At 50.0% G+C, this 14,520-nt stretch overlaps 6 protein-coding genes across 9 annotated transcripts; 2 read left to right on the top strand and 4 right to left on the bottom strand.

The window, feature by feature from the left end:
• Positions 1-1,112: 1,112 nt before the first annotated feature.
• On the top strand, positions 1,113-3,032 carry PPTG_17197 (hypothetical protein; the record flags this gene model as incomplete). Its single annotated transcript, XM_008915075.1, has 1 exon — positions 1,113-3,032. The coding sequence occupies one exon, from the start codon at positions 1,113-1,115 to the stop codon at positions 3,030-3,032; it is 1,920 nt and encodes a 639-aa protein (XP_008913323.1).
• Positions 3,033-4,094: 1,062 nt separating this feature from the next.
• On the bottom strand, positions 4,095-6,165 carry PPTG_17198 (hypothetical protein). The gene has a single exon (XM_008915076.1). It carries the CDS (start codon positions 6,131-6,133, stop codon positions 4,211-4,213), a length of 1,923 nt encoding a protein of 640 aa, XP_008913324.1. The 5' UTR covers positions 6,134-6,165; the 3' UTR covers positions 4,095-4,210.
• Positions 6,166-7,644: 1,479 nt separating this feature from the next.
• On the bottom strand, positions 7,645-10,100 carry PPTG_17199 (hypothetical protein). The gene has a single exon (XM_008915077.1). It carries the CDS (start codon positions 10,073-10,075, stop codon positions 7,799-7,801), a length of 2,277 nt encoding a protein of 758 aa, XP_008913325.1. The 5' UTR covers positions 10,076-10,100; the 3' UTR covers positions 7,645-7,798.
• On the bottom strand, positions 10,095-11,337 carry PPTG_17200 (hypothetical protein). Of its 4 annotated transcripts, XM_008915078.1 has the most exons (4): positions 11,176-11,337; positions 10,714-11,110; positions 10,506-10,649; positions 10,095-10,438 (listed from the first exon to the last, which is right to left on the bottom strand). In XM_008915078.1, the coding sequence occupies exons 1-4, from the start codon at positions 11,302-11,304 to the stop codon at positions 10,221-10,223; spliced, it is 888 nt and encodes a 295-aa protein (XP_008913326.1). In that variant the 5' UTR covers positions 11,305-11,337; the 3' UTR covers positions 10,095-10,220. The 4 variants fall into 4 exon arrangements, with proteins under 4 accessions (XP_008913326.1, XP_008913328.1, XP_008913327.1 ...); XM_008915080.1 differs by having other exon boundaries at positions 10,095-10,649; XM_008915079.1 differs by having other exon boundaries at positions 10,714-11,337.
• A 737-nt stretch (positions 11,338-12,074) lies between these two features.
• Positions 12,075-12,969, top strand: PPTG_17201 (hypothetical protein; the record flags this gene model as incomplete). Its single annotated transcript, XM_008915082.1, has 1 exon — positions 12,075-12,969. The coding sequence occupies exon 1, from the start codon at positions 12,106-12,108 to the stop codon at positions 12,967-12,969; it is 864 nt and encodes a 287-aa protein (XP_008913330.1). The 5' UTR covers positions 12,075-12,105.
• Positions 12,970-13,133: 164 nt separating this feature from the next.
• Positions 13,134-13,623, bottom strand: PPTG_17202 (hypothetical protein; the record flags this gene model as incomplete). The annotated part of the gene is made up of 2 exons (XM_008915083.1): positions 13,134-13,356; positions 13,412-13,623. 2 exons carry the CDS (start codon positions 13,621-13,623, stop codon positions 13,134-13,136), a joined length of 435 nt encoding a protein of 144 aa, XP_008913331.1.
• Between the last annotated feature and the right edge of the window lie 897 nt (positions 13,624-14,520).

The raw sequence follows: 14,520 nt of genomic DNA on the forward strand, positions 1-14,520 counted from the left end.
AGTGGGAAGAAGGATTTGTTGAGTTGTTTTCCGACCTGAGGGCGCTCAGGTTTAGGTAAATGTGGAATGACGAACTTCGAACACCGAGTCATCAAATTTTCAAGAAGGTGTTTGAAGCTTCGAGTGATTTTACAGTTCTACTTTATTCTATTGTTTCAGCAACATTAAGAAAATAACCAGTAGTAAGGTCGCAGCATCCGAGCCGGCTCCACTGTGACGGCTATGTGATGAAGGCGACAGTAACATCAACAACGAGTCGAAAGAAACGACGATGCTTGCAGTCCAAGCAGAACGAGCACGTTCCAACACCGATACACTGTACGAAAAATGTATGATTGTGTCGTGCGGCCTGCCAATCTGTATATCGCTACGGCTCTGGATGAAATTTTTGTTTTACGCACTACAGCTGTTATTTCCGATTTTCACCAATAATGCTGTTTTTCAGAAAAATACAGTTACTGTCCTCACAACTACTTTTTTGTTGGACGCGGTGGTTGCTCCCTTGCGTTACGTTTGTAGTGATATATAGCTCCGCCGTGGATGTATCTCCACTGCTAACAATTGCTGAGGGCACTTAACGGTGAATCTCAAAATGGACTAGCGGAGCTACAAATTTCTAGCGGAGAGAGCGAGATTGTAGCAGGAAACAATGCGGTTTTGCCAAAATTTGGTGTCCCTACTATGACTAGCAGTTCGATCGCCGCAAGGATCAAGCGTATCTAAAGGGGTGTGGGACGTTGGTAATAGCAGTGGGAATGAGTCAAACTTTTCAAGTACATATCGACAAATACAAAACAAATTGCTTGTTTGATAAAACTCCTTGTTCAATAAAGTCAATATTTTCAAACGATAAAGTGAATTTCTCACATTTCCAGTTGTTTTCGCTGCTTGTTGACGTGCCATACGGGTCAAGTTTGTCCTTTTTCATCTAAACTGGTGCTGTCTACCAACCTCCTTTGCTTCTCGGAGGTCTCAAATCTTGATCCGTTTTCCACCTCTCCTCACCGAGCCTGTCAAGCCGTCCAACCGTGTCATTTGCAAAAAAGAACTCAGACTCAACATAACGCTATCTGTTGATTTCTTCTCGCCCCCTCAGCTGATTTTGGGTCCCGATGGTGCATCCCCCGGACCCGGTGACGTCCGTCACCGTTGTTTGCAACACCAACTGTCGAGTGGTCGCCCTCCCTCGCGTTCTGGACACTATTAGCGAATTTCTGGACCACTCTGTCTGTTGGTCCCTTCCAGATGCCTGTGGCTTTGATTTTCAGAATGGAGCGCTCCGTTTAGCACAGCGAGTGATGATTCATGATGCGGTTGAAGCTGAGAATGCTGAATCGATTGTCGCGAAAGAGAGCAACGCGAAAAACACCTCAAAAGGCAAATCGATTGTTCCTCACAACGAAAATGCGGCTTTAATTCTTCGAAAACGAGACGATTCGTTTTTCCGACAGCGAAAATTCACGCTTGCGATGGCAAAAGCGGCTGCAAGAGGCGACTTGCGAGTGATAAAGTGGCTTGTCCGTCAGTTTCCAGGTTGCTACGTGACGTTCGCGGTCGAAGAAGCCGCAAAAAATGGTCATTTGGAGGTGCTGAAATGGCTCCATAGACCGAGTCTTGATGGAAATCTTCGCGATCCAGGAGGGGGAATCCAACTTGACGTTTTCTGGGGGTCAAGAGAGCTCTTCTACGCCGGTCAGAATGGTCATTTGCACGTAGTGGAATGGCTACAAGAGCACACGAACCCTACTCCGACGCATATGTTCTTCGTGACACTGGAAGAAGCAGCGAAAAATGGCGATCTGGCCATGGTTAAGTGGCTCTGTGAAGTGCGTGGCGAGCAATCCTCGTACGCTTCGGTTCTCGCAGCTAGTGAAGGGCATTTGGGTGTGTTGAAATGGCTTAGAGGCAATGTGTTTAACCCCACACCGTCGGCGTCGATGGACGATGCAGCCGCAAATGGCCACCTCGAGGTTCTCAAATGGATGCAAACGAACTCTGGTTATGCTACTACAGCCGCGATGAACAAGGCAGCAGGAAATGGACACTTTGCAGTTGTGAAATGGCTACATCAAAACCGGAAAGAAGGGTGTACGACCGCAGCGATGGACCTCGCTGCTGCCAATGGACGTCTTGAAATCGTTCAATGGCTACATGGTGTTCGTCGAGAAGGATGTACGAAGGCTGCAATTGATGAAGCTGCGACAAATGGCTACCTCTCGGTAGTACAGTTACTTCATCAGAGTCGAAAGGAGGGGTGTACGACCAGGGCAATGGACGGTGCTGCTTCGAATGGCTACCTGTCAGTCGTGCAATGGCTACATCAACATCGGAAGGAAGGCTGTACGACAGCAGCAATGGACGGAGCAGCGCGGGTGAACCATCTAAAGGTCGTCGAATGGCTACAGAAGAACCGTAAAGAGGGCTGTACGCTGGAAGCCATGAACCTTGCAGCTCGAAACGGCCACTTGGACGTTGTGACACGGCTACATCGTCATCGTACAGAAGGATGTACAAAGGAAGCGATGGACCAAGCTGCAGCTCACGGTCATTTACACGTCGTACAATGGCTACACAAGAACCGTAACGAAGGATGCACGTTCAACGCAATGGACCGCGCTGCGGGTGCAGGACATCTCGATGTTGTGAAATGGCTACATGAGAACAGAACTGAAGGTTGCACGAAGGCCGCGATGGACAACGCAGCATCAAGAGGCCAATTGAAGGTAGTACAATGGCTACATGCCAACCGAAGTGAAGGATGTACGAGTGCAGCGATGGATGGAGCAGCAGGAGGTGGTCACTTTGAGGTGTTGTTGTTTCTACAGAACGAGAGGTCAGAGGGTTGTACGTCGAAGGCATTCGTGAACGCGACGACAGCGGATGAGCTCACGATCTTGCAGTGGCTGTTTGAGCACTACAACAAGCAGTTCGGACGAGACCCGCTTCAGTTGTATGCTTTCGACAAGTTCTACACTCTGAGGTGGCTGAAACAGAAAGCAAAGGCGGAAGGTAATGCTCAAGGCAGACGCTAGATGCGATAGCTGCGAGCAACTGAGCTGGATAGATAATAAAAGAAGTAGTGTTTCGATCGCGGGTATAAGCGATGGTTAGATGAATAGTGGTTAGAGAAACGAAAGCTAGGCGATTCATGCAGTTACCCACATGCATCGCAAATAGAATTAAAGGAATGGTCCGCCATTTAATGCCCGACTTCGGCTGCCTTTCTGCCTTGTTAGAAGCCAACTTGCCCATGACTCATTGTATCGCGAAACAGTCGGCAGCATTCGAACACGACGGTGAGCTGGAGGACATTGTTGATGGACATGGCTTCAGTTTTGCCATTCCCGATTTGAATTCCCCAAATTTTGCGTTTTCTAGAGACAGGCGTCGAATATTTCGGGATCCTGCGGATAAGCAATCCTCCGTAGATCTGACGTCTGGATGTAAGCTCAAGCGGGAGATGGCGTTCAGTGATCAGCCTAGGATGCTCTCGTACCTGTAGACTGGCAGTCTGCCGGCGCTGAGTCTAACAGTATTTTAGTCTTAGCCGGTGAATCTCGCAACTCGGAGCAAATAGGGGTTCAATAGATGGGGAAGTTCCCATGGTGCAGTGAAAATGCCGTGATATGGAAACGCTAGAGGAATCGAGTCGCTGAAGTGAATTTAAGACTGGACTTTCAGCCTACATGCGTCCTGAAACGATTGCCCATTTCGATGTGCGAATTTTTTTCGAGCCGTCCATCGTGTGGCTGGGGATTGGGTAAAGCTGAAATCCCGTGTTCAAAGTCAGATTTGAACACAAACTTGAATCTTTTTAGACTGAAAAAAAAAACAATTTTCAGCAATTATAAAAGTCTGAAGAATGAAACGCAAAAATTACTCGGAAACGATTTAGCGAACACAATGCTACTCGATCGGAATTTCTGCAAAAGTCTAGTATTGGAAATTGCACTGTACAGCCACTGCAACGTATGGTGATGTTGAGTTTGTACAACTTCAGATGATTACGGTACTACATGTATCACTCTTATGAACAAATCGTTCTTGTAAAACCAACTCACAGGTGTTTGAATGCGTCAATATACACTACAACATGTACAGTACCACACGTAACGTGCAAATGTTTGCTTTCGTGTTGATAATTGTGTCATTTGAAAACCTTCCCTAACAAATAAATAGCTTCTTACTTGTCCATACCAATTAGACACAGTTACTCAAAGTGGCGCTCGCTCTCAGGTAGATCTTCGAGAATCGACTCGTGCTTGAGCCACTGGAGCGTATAGAATTTACCCACAGCAAAAAGCTGCAGACGATCATGTCCAAACTGTTCGCGGTAATGCTCAAACAGCCATTGCAAAATCTCCAGCTCGTCAGCAGTCGTTGCATTCACAAACGCTTTGGCCGTGCAGCCCTCAGATCGCTCACTTTGCAAAAATAACAGAACATCAAAGTGTCCACTGGACGCGGCTCCGTCCATTGCAACGCCAGTGCAACCTTCACTTCGGTTGGCATGTAGCCATTGCACCACCTTCAATTGGCCTCTTGATGCTGCGTTGTCCATCGCGGCCTTCGTGCAACCTTCAGTTCTGTTCTCATGTAGCCATTTCACAACATCGAGATGTCCTGCACCCGCAGCGCGGTCCATTGCGTTGAACGTGCAACCTTCGTTACGGTTCTTGTGTAGCCATTGTACGACGTGTAAATGACCGTGAGCTGCAGCTTGATCCATCGCATCCTTTGTACATCCTTCTGTACGATGACGATGTAGCCATGTCACAACGTCCAAGTGGCCGTTTCGAGCTGCAAGGTTCATGGCCGCGAGTGTACAGCCCTCTTTACGGTTCTTCTGTAGCCATTCGACGACCTTTAGATGGTTCGCTCGCGCTGCGCCATCCATCGCTGCTGTCGTACAGCCTTCTTTACGGTGTTGATGTAGCCATTTCACCACTTCCAAGTGACCGTTCATGGCAGCGCCGTCCATTGCCCTGGTCGTACACCCTTCCTTACGATTAGTCTGCAACCATTGTACAAGTTTAAGATGCCCATGCGTTGCTGCCTCATCCATCGCCGCCTTGGTACACCCTTCCTCCCGATTCGTATGTAGCCATTTGACAATTTCAAAGTAGCCATTAGCAGCAGCTCGGTCCATGGCTACAGAGGTGCATCCTTCTCGTCGAGTGTTTTGAAGCCACTTGACGATTCCCAAGTGTCCATTCCCTGCTGCTTTATTCATGGCTGCATGAGTAGTGTACCCAGAGTTCACTTGTAGCCATTTTAGCACATGCAAATGTCCATTCGCCGCTGCATCATCCATGTTTGCAGAGGGCGAGGAACTGAAAATGTTACTTTTCAGCCACTTCAGGACCTCCAAATGCCCGCCGCTGGCCGCCAATACCGCCGCATAGGGCGACCATTCTCCTCTGACGTTGCAGAGCCACTTGACCATGGCCAGATCTCCGTTCTTGGCTGCTTCCTCGAGCGTCACGAAGAACATATGCGTCGGAGTTGGGTTCGTATGCTCCTGTAGCCATTGCACCACCCTCAGATGGCCATTTAACCCAGCGTAATACAGCTCCTTAGCGCCCCAGAACACGTCGAGGCTTGTGTTGTTTCTCCCGCCCCCTTCGTCTCGTATATGACCCACTCGGCTGTTCCTATGTAGCCATTGTAGGACCTGTAAATGACCATTTTTGGCCGCTTGCTCCACTGCACGTGTCACGTAGCAACCGGGGAACTCCCGTACGAGCCACTGCATCACGCTCAGGTCTCCACGTGCAGCAGCGCGTGCCATGCCGAGCGTGAAGAGCTTTTGACGGTAGAAAGGATCTTGTTTCTGGCGGAGTACCAAGGTCGCCTCAGTTCTCTGAATTTTGGGTTCGAAAGCGCGAAATTTCGGGTACTGATGCAGAATTTCCTGTGCTTTCGCCTCGCGGATCGTTTGGTGCACTGTAACGCGTTTCACGAGTCGGAGAGCGCCGTCCTGGAAGGCAAAGCCGCACGCCGCGGGAAGCGACCAGTGCACGGAGCAATCGAGGAACGCGCTGATGGTCTCTGCGATGTGAGGCAGCGCTGCGATGTCCAGGTGCGAGCGACACACCACCGTGGCGGAGGTTAAGGGGGCTGGCAACTTCATCTGGGAGGGACCTCTGTGCCACGAAGAAGAAGCGTGAATGAACTGATTGGATACCTGCGAAAATAGCCATTTTGATGACCCTGAGATAAGTGATAGCATGAGTTGAAATAGCAGGAATGACAGAGGTATTTGTAGCGAAATGTCTTGCAATATATAAAATGTTGATTGTTGGTTTTATTGATATAAAGAGAGATGAGATGCGACGTTAGTAAGGGGTAGGTTTTAGCGAAAATCAGACCTAAATAAATGGGTATTTTGCGGAAAAATGAGTTCGATCTACATTCGTGAATGCTTTGGTAAGCAGCTTTTGTTGAGTGTGTGAGCTTAGACCGTCTACTTAACAACAAAAAGAAACATTCTGGACTGCGACAAAGTATGTTGGGATGCTCGTTGCCACTAAATCGTGAGATTTAGTAGTACTTCAATTTGTGCCGAAAGGTAGGCTGAGCATGTTTACATGATATATCCTGCATACTTGCTAAATTGAATGTAATAGACGCAACGGAACGCAGCTCGGTGTAAACACAGTTTGTAGTTGTATCAATAATAGCGAGAACTACATGGTTAAACATGTTGGTAAAGAGAATCGTAAAAGTAAACGTGATCATCGGACTGCGTTTGCCGTTCTTTTCGTTTTGAACGGAATTCCTAGGCCTTCACTACCTCTATAACCCACTTTAGTCGCTACCGTGTTAGTTTGCTTCGTATTAACCCTTCTAGCCCAAGGTTTTAGCGAATCTTAAATAATAGTGAGAACCGAGAGCCTATTTATCGCTCTTCAAGGTAGACCATTTAAATACCTCCCTCTGCCGCACAGTCTGCGATACTATTATGCAGGATTATTGCTGCTGACGAGCTGGCTCATGGTAAGATACGAATGTATTTGAAGCAACTCGCAAGCCACTTGTAAACCGTCCAGTCAGACGACTTATCAAAGCCCTTCAAGAAAACAATTCGTATAACTCGTCAACTGATATCCCATGCACAAAATGAGTCATTACAGCAGAATAAAAGGGATCTCTTGCCCCGGCTGTGCATTAGGACTCAATTAGTTGGACCTTTGCGGCAGTTGCAATTGTTGCAGTCGCTTGTCTTGTGGAACATCCACGCAAGCGCGCCCTTGGAAAAATAAGCATGGATGGTTGGACGGCAGAGCGTTGATGCAAACGGTTTAGCCACACGTCCGACGTTCGGCCTGTATTGGCATGAGACAGAGGTCAGCTTTGCTGGAAGAACCTCTCGCCCCCGTCTGTAACAGCATTCGGGAATGGATTTGTTGCCGCGTGTGCCTCGACGATCGAGCGAGGTGATTACCAGGCGAAGCTCCTCGGGGCATTTCGCTGGTAGACACACGCTGCTCCAGGCGACTAGAGAATCCAATGCTCGCAATTCGATCTACATGAGGCACCAACATGAGATATCAAACGCCACATTGGCAATGACAAATATGATTGCCAAATTTTCCAGTGTAATAACCACGTGGCCAATATTTGATTCGCAAATGCTCGAAATGTTGAAGTGTTAACTGCAAATGTATTTGTTTCAACAAAATGTCCGATTAATATGCAAGAACAATGTGATAATTGAGAGTAATTTCCAACTTTCGTTGATTACGCAAAGAATGAAAATGCGTAGTTGCTGGATCACTATTTGTTAAAGAAATTTCTACGTCGAACACGATGCGAGCAGCAGTCCCAGTCGATGATCACTAAGCAGCGTCTCCATGAGTTGTTTCAATGCTCGGTTCGGATGGAGTTGCGACTTGGTCAGCGGCGCTCGCGTCAAAGGGTCGAAGCAGCCGTTCACTTCGAGATGTTGCTCGATCATCGAGCGCTCGTACGTGTTGCCGTCGGGTGTAGTAACAGGGTCGTCCATCAGCTCCAGACTCAGTGGGCAGTGGAACATTTCCATCATTTGCGTTAACGTTTTCTCTGCGTCTCCGCTAGTACCCATTTCTCTGTCTTCTTTCACTCCATTCCCATTAGTTGTGACCCCATTCTCATCTGTAGACAGTAACGTATCATACACTCCTTGTCGTAAGAGCCCCACAACCTTCATTTCCATCAGAATAGACCGCTTCAGCACCGCAGCAGACATCGGAGCACCCGCTGCGGACGACGATAACCCCACCGAAGCTGCCGACGCTGCACTCGCTCGATCAAACGCTTTTTCGAGTAGTTCCAGCGATTCGTCGTAAGCTTTCTGAGCTCGTCGACACTTGCCTTTCCAGAGTAAAATGGCCGCCTCCCCCTCCACTGACACGCCAGTGATATCATGTGCTATACTCAAGTATTGCCACGCATTCTCACTCTCATCCAACGCGAAGAAACACTTGGCACACGACACGTACGCGCGAACACGTTGCCGCGTTGTCTCGGGGTCTTCCATACTGTTCTCAGCTGATGACGACGTCGTAGTGGGCGTACATGTAGCCGCTTCTTGGTAACACACAATAGCCGCTTGGAAATCTCGACGAACGAAATAGTCGTCGCCCTTGGAGAGTTGATGACGCATGAAGAAGGGGTTCTCAGGCGACGTCGAGATCTCGATGGCCTGGATCTGAAGATCTGGAGACGAATTGGCCATCGCAGCGAGATAACTGGCGTTCTCCTCCCACAGATGCGCGAGGCCGTGAAAAATCGCAGCCTTATCGCCTCCAAGCTCCTGAATGGCCTGGAAATCCGGCGCTACCAGGTCGAATCGACGCAGACGCAGGTTCGCAGTCATCCGGTAAGCAAAGCACTTCACGTGTTGCGTGTTATCTGGCAAATCCTGCAGTGCCTGCGTCAATTGCTCGACTGCGACGGGGTATTTCTTGGCGAAAAAGGCCTCCACGCCGCGCTCCATGGACGACTGCTGAGCCGGGGAGATCCGCCACGCACACCACATGGCTCCTCCCTCTGTAGTGGACGCCTCACGCGCTCCATCGGGCGCTGCTCGAGTCAATACGTGGCGTCTCTTACTGTCCAGTAGATCGGCCGTCGGGGAGTACAAAAACTCTCGCTGGTAGGGATTGTACAGCGCAAACACGTCTCTCTCTTCCACACTCAACGACACCAACTGCCACTTGCCCGCAGGTCCAGGAGATTCCGCTTGTTTCCGCCACGTGAACACTCGACTCCTCGCTTTGCCTCGAGCGTCTTTCTTGAACTTGGCGTAGTCTGCAGCGTACAAATACTCCTCGAATTTGACACTTTGGAGCAGAAAGGTGTCTGTATGCACATCGGACGGGATGAGTCTCCACTGCGCCTTGGTGCGATCTTTGTCATTCGGCCATGTAGCCATCTCATTGTCGTTGCCCTCTCCAACCCAACACAGAGCGTTACGACGGTCATTATCGAACGTTCCAGCATTGCCAGGTGCATACAGTAACTCTTCTTTACTTGCATCTCCCTGTCTGTACTCGCTGCGGCCTGTTCTGGACAAGATCTTGAGCTCTAGTGGCTGTCCACTGGCTACTGCGCGCAGTGTAGGACTCACCCACGCGTACCAGTAGCTCTCGGCACGCACACGAGCACTTCCTTCCAAGTGACTCATGAGTTTCAGCAGGAAAAACGCTAATGGCAACTGTGGGAACTTGCGTTGACGCGCTTCGAGCGCTCTGAGAGCATTGCCACCTCCACCGGCGCCGCTGCTGGGCGCTCGCAATGCGGAGCTCACGTTATGCAGCACAGCACACCCGTCTAGTGTCCAATGCCAGCTTGGAAGCGCCTCCAGGAACGTAAGTAGCACGGGGACGTCGAACAATCCGGCGGCGTAGAAGTCGCGTAGTGTCGCCTCCAGATACGCTTTACGACGTGATTCCAGCTCCGGCAGACGCAGGAAACTCGCACGCGCGCGGTCAGGCTCCTTGTGCAGCAGATGCGCGCGCGTTTCGGCCAGTAGAGGCTCTACGTTGGACGCCAGGCGAGCCGCCGTGTCATGGGGAGTTCCTCCCTGCATTAAAGCAAAAAGTGTTCTTTTCTGAGAATGGGAGATTATCCAGACTGTGGATTCTTTAATAAAACTGGGCAATAGAATATTGAAAACTGCAAAAACAAATATGTCGACACTCAACTTTCTCGAAATCAATCGGCAACATTACGCTCTAGGAGGACTTGGACGACAGGGCTACGTAGAGGAAGCCGTCGGCGTAAGCGAAGTTCCTGTACAGCTCGACGATAGACACGTCGGCAGGGACGGGAATGCCGTGCACTAAAATCTGGAAGTCCTGTGCGTCTGTTTCAGGTGCAGCGTCAAATGTTGCGGATGAAAACAAGTCCGGCAACAGATAACTTAGAACTTCCAGCAAGGTTTTCTCGCGACCTGCACGCCAGTGCGACAACCAATAAGGCGAATTCCCAACGTTAAATCACTAGCAACCCTACCGTACCATTTTGCAGCGGAGCGACTGGCATCTGAATCGCGGGTGCGTTGTCAAGATGCACTCGCAGCGGCAGATGCCGCAACGCCGAGGCGTCCACGCCTCCGTCCAAATGCAGCTCATGTGTAGCTTGCCGATAGCTCTCGTAGTCATCTGTCAAACAACCACGTTCATCAGTCCCTTATCACGCTTGATTTCAGTCATTTCCTCGACGTACTTTGCGATATACTGGTCCAAATCTGAGTCTGCTGAGCTTCAGGTAATGCCATCACTGCCTTCGTAGACCCCATGCGCAGGAATGTGGCCTGCTTGAGACTGTGCATGAAGTGCGACTCAACGCTCTGCTCGTTATCACAAGGCAGTAGAATGTCCTTCGGGAAATTCAGGAAATGCACTGTAATTGCCCACGGTAGATCAGTGTCGCTGTCAACTCCAGGGCCGCACAAAAGGTCCCTAAGCAGGCCGAAGGGCAGATGCCAGTGCAGCGGGACGCCCTTAGCCTCGAACCAGATGGATGCGCCTTGTATCGCAGACATGGGAGGCGCTGCGTCCCGGAAATACTCGACCACATCGCGCGTCTGGGACACCAAGTAGCTCATACGAGGCACCATGGCCTGGAACCAGACGGGTTGAGTTAGATTAGGTAGGAGGCATGAAGTTTTGGAGTTCATGGACTCACGTAGAACGGACGAGGAGCGTGTAGAGTGGTGACCTCATTGGGATCGAGAGAGAACACGACGGGGAGGCGGCCGGCCCACACGCGCTGCTTGAGTAGAGTCTCGGGGCTCGAGGATGCAGCTTCGGTCATGGTTTCTCTATCTGTCGTTCAAGTTGCGTTAGGACAACTTATGGTAAGAGCAACATACAATCTAAGTTGCTTGAGCATGTAAACTTTTTCGAGCATGAGAAAAGTATACGGTGGAGATTTAGTACATGTAGAATAAGGTACTTTGAATGATCGAACTTTGGTCAACTACAGTAACTGTGCTGCAAGTAAACAATTTCTCAAGACAAATGCTTACTAAGTACCAGTTTACTCGTACAGATCCGAGCTTCCACGGGCTCCTGTGGGGGCATCGTACCATTGTTTTCTGGCGTGCTACCGCATTAGAATCCATCACGATGCCTAAGTCAGATCTGTATGAGGTGGGGTCGTTTTTCACTGGCAAACTGCCAGTGACAATGCTAGGACGGCCTATCCCATCAGCGTGTTGTGAAAGTTCATGAAAAATCTGAAGTTGTAGATCATTGTACTGTACCCATGACCTCGTACGGCATTTCGCTTGGTTGTCGTTCGTGGTGTCTGCTTTCGGTGTCTCTATTGACGATCTACACTAAATATTTTATGTTGAACCGCTGGAATCAACGCGGCAATGCTCTGCCATTTGAACCACATAGCATTAATAAACGAGATACATTTGGGTCTACCGTCCAACTTGGACATGTCGTGGATCGTAGAGTTTGTCGACAACATCTTACAACCCACGACTGTTGTAAAGCACATCCTGAGGACCGATCTTTCGCTCGATCGCTGGCCACCGGGATCGAGCACCAGAGTCCAGTCGTCATTCCCGAATTCGCTTTGAGCCCCCAAGTCGACGCTCATACAATGGTCGCCTTACAGAATTTGGCTGTCTTTGCTGTTGCCTCCACCCTCGCCGTAGGTGCCGATGCCAGAAAACTCTCCTCTGGTGTTTGCTACGCCCCCTGGCATCACTCGAATGTCAACTGGGACGTACTCGCCGGCGATATGGCACAGGTGTCCCAGCACTTCTCCAGTATCCGCACATACCAAGCACAATTCAACGGTGTGAACGCCATCAGCATCGCAGCAGCTGCCGGTCTTCACATTGCCGTTGGTGTGCAGCTCACAGACCCTCGATGGATTGACTCTGAGATCCAGGCAGTGTGCGACGGCTACGCTAAGAACTCGTGGGCTGTTGAAGCTGTTTACGTTGGTAACGAAGATCTTAAGAACGGGAACTTTGGCACGTACACGGCCGACCAGATCGCAGGCTACATCCGTCGTGTGAAGAGCTGCGTGGGCAACACGCCTGTGGGATCAGCTCAGCGCATCAACGAGTGGCTTGGTGCTGACAGTGCATGGGCGTTGGCTAACGCCTGCGATGTCATTGGTGTCAACATTCACCCGTTCTTCACGCCGGGCTCGCAATCGGCACTGAAGAAGCTGGAGGCTCAGTGGGACCAAATGATATCGAAGTTCGGTGCCGCCAAGGTCCGCCTCACTGAAACGGGATGGCCCTACGCCGGTGAAAGCTATGCAGGCAACGTTCCGTCCAAGGGTGCTATGACGCAGTTCTTCTACGACTACATCTATGGATGGTGCCCCAGCAAGAGTCAGTCGTACTGGTTCATGATGTACGACACGACGGTGAGCTACACGGGTGCGGAGTACGAGAAACACTGGGGTCTCTTCGGAACGGACAAGTCGCAGCACATTAACATGCCATGATCTGAACATGATCATCCGTTCTCACAAGGAAAAAAAAATACAAATGTAGTACAAATACTACGTCTGATGGTGTCCCACCTTTTTCTTTACTTTTGGTATACTGTAGCCCTCGTTCGTGGTTATTCCATGTCAAAACATGCAAGACTCTTGACAAGGGCGCATTCTCAGTACGGTGTCATGGCACCGATCGAAGGGACATTTCCAGCGTAAGATTCACCGGCGGACGGGAAAGCAGTCCCGGCGAGGTGGAGCTTTCCTGAGCCGAATTGGGATACCATTTGGTCCCATTGCGCCTGGAGCTTCTCGATAGAAGGCTGTGAGCCCTGAGTGAAGAACGGGTAGATGGTGACTCCGATGTTGTTGCACACGTTTGCAAGTGTCCACGGCCTGGGGGCACTCAATTATTCATTGATGCGTTGCACTGAGCCGACTGGCGTGTTACCTACACAGGTACGTACGCACACGGTCGACAATTTGGTTGGCCGAGTACGCACCAAACCTGCCATTTTGAAGATCTTCGTTGCCGACGAAGACAGCTTCGACGTTTCTCGTCGCAAACCGCGCGTCAATTTGTTGCGGATCGCCCAGCTGCACAGTGCTGGCAGTGAAAGCAGAGGCAACAGCGAAGGCAGTCAGAGCCAGGGAAGAGACCATGGGTATGTGGTTCCGAGCAAAGGTCATGGTGGTATTGCACAGCACAAGGAGAAAACTGGAATGAGCTTTCAACCTCGAATCGAATGGCATTCGAATCGTCGGGTTGGGTGGGCTCACTGGCACGGATTACACTTGGCTGGTCGCAAGTACATGTATCCTTGTGACAGGCAATCCGAACGTCTAATCGAGTTTGTTTTGTGCAGGTATCGGTTGGATGAACACCCTTGTTTAGATGATCTAATGTCATATTTACAGTTAGATTGCATTTGTTAAGACTCGGATTTATAAGCTCGAATACATAATTGATTGTTAGACGGATTTTATAGGACATTGGTAGGACTTTGACAATGAATGTAGAATAGCCAATCAAAAGACAAGAAAAAGAAAACTAAAAATTTGAGTTAGCTGTCGCTGCTGCACTTGCGGCTTTTCCGATTCAGTGCTACTACAGTCGTCCAGCTGAGCTGGCCTCTTCGCCGCTTCCTGGCCGTGCTGGTGCGAGGGGGTACGTCAACGCTGTCAGCGCATGCACTAAACGTCTTCACAGCATCCTCGACGGTTTGGTGAACGCCGTATACTCCGGTACGCTTTGCTCTATCCTCAACTATACTCATCAGGTAGCGTACGTCGCTAAGACGCTTTTGCAGATTCCGGGTCGGCATGTCACGGCCGTCCAACACTCGGAGGAGGTGGTATGTTTTTGCTGGTGTTACCACATTGCCACAGCACCCACAGCTTTTCAACGGAGCACTCACAGAGCTTGAAGTCAGCCGGAACGCGGCGGAATCGGCCATCCCAAAAGAAGCAAGGAGTAGAAGGCTGGCCTGGAGGGATTTCCGGCACCACAGAAGCATCCCCTGGGGCAACGTTGAGTTTGCTAATGAGTTCAGTGACACC

This window comes from Phytophthora parasitica (genome assembly GCF_000247585.1).
Source record: "Phytophthora parasitica INRA-310 unplaced genomic scaffold supercont2.67, whole genome shotgun sequence".
Classification (NCBI taxonomy): Eukaryota; Oomycota; class Peronosporomycetes; order Peronosporales; family Peronosporaceae; genus Phytophthora; species Phytophthora nicotianae.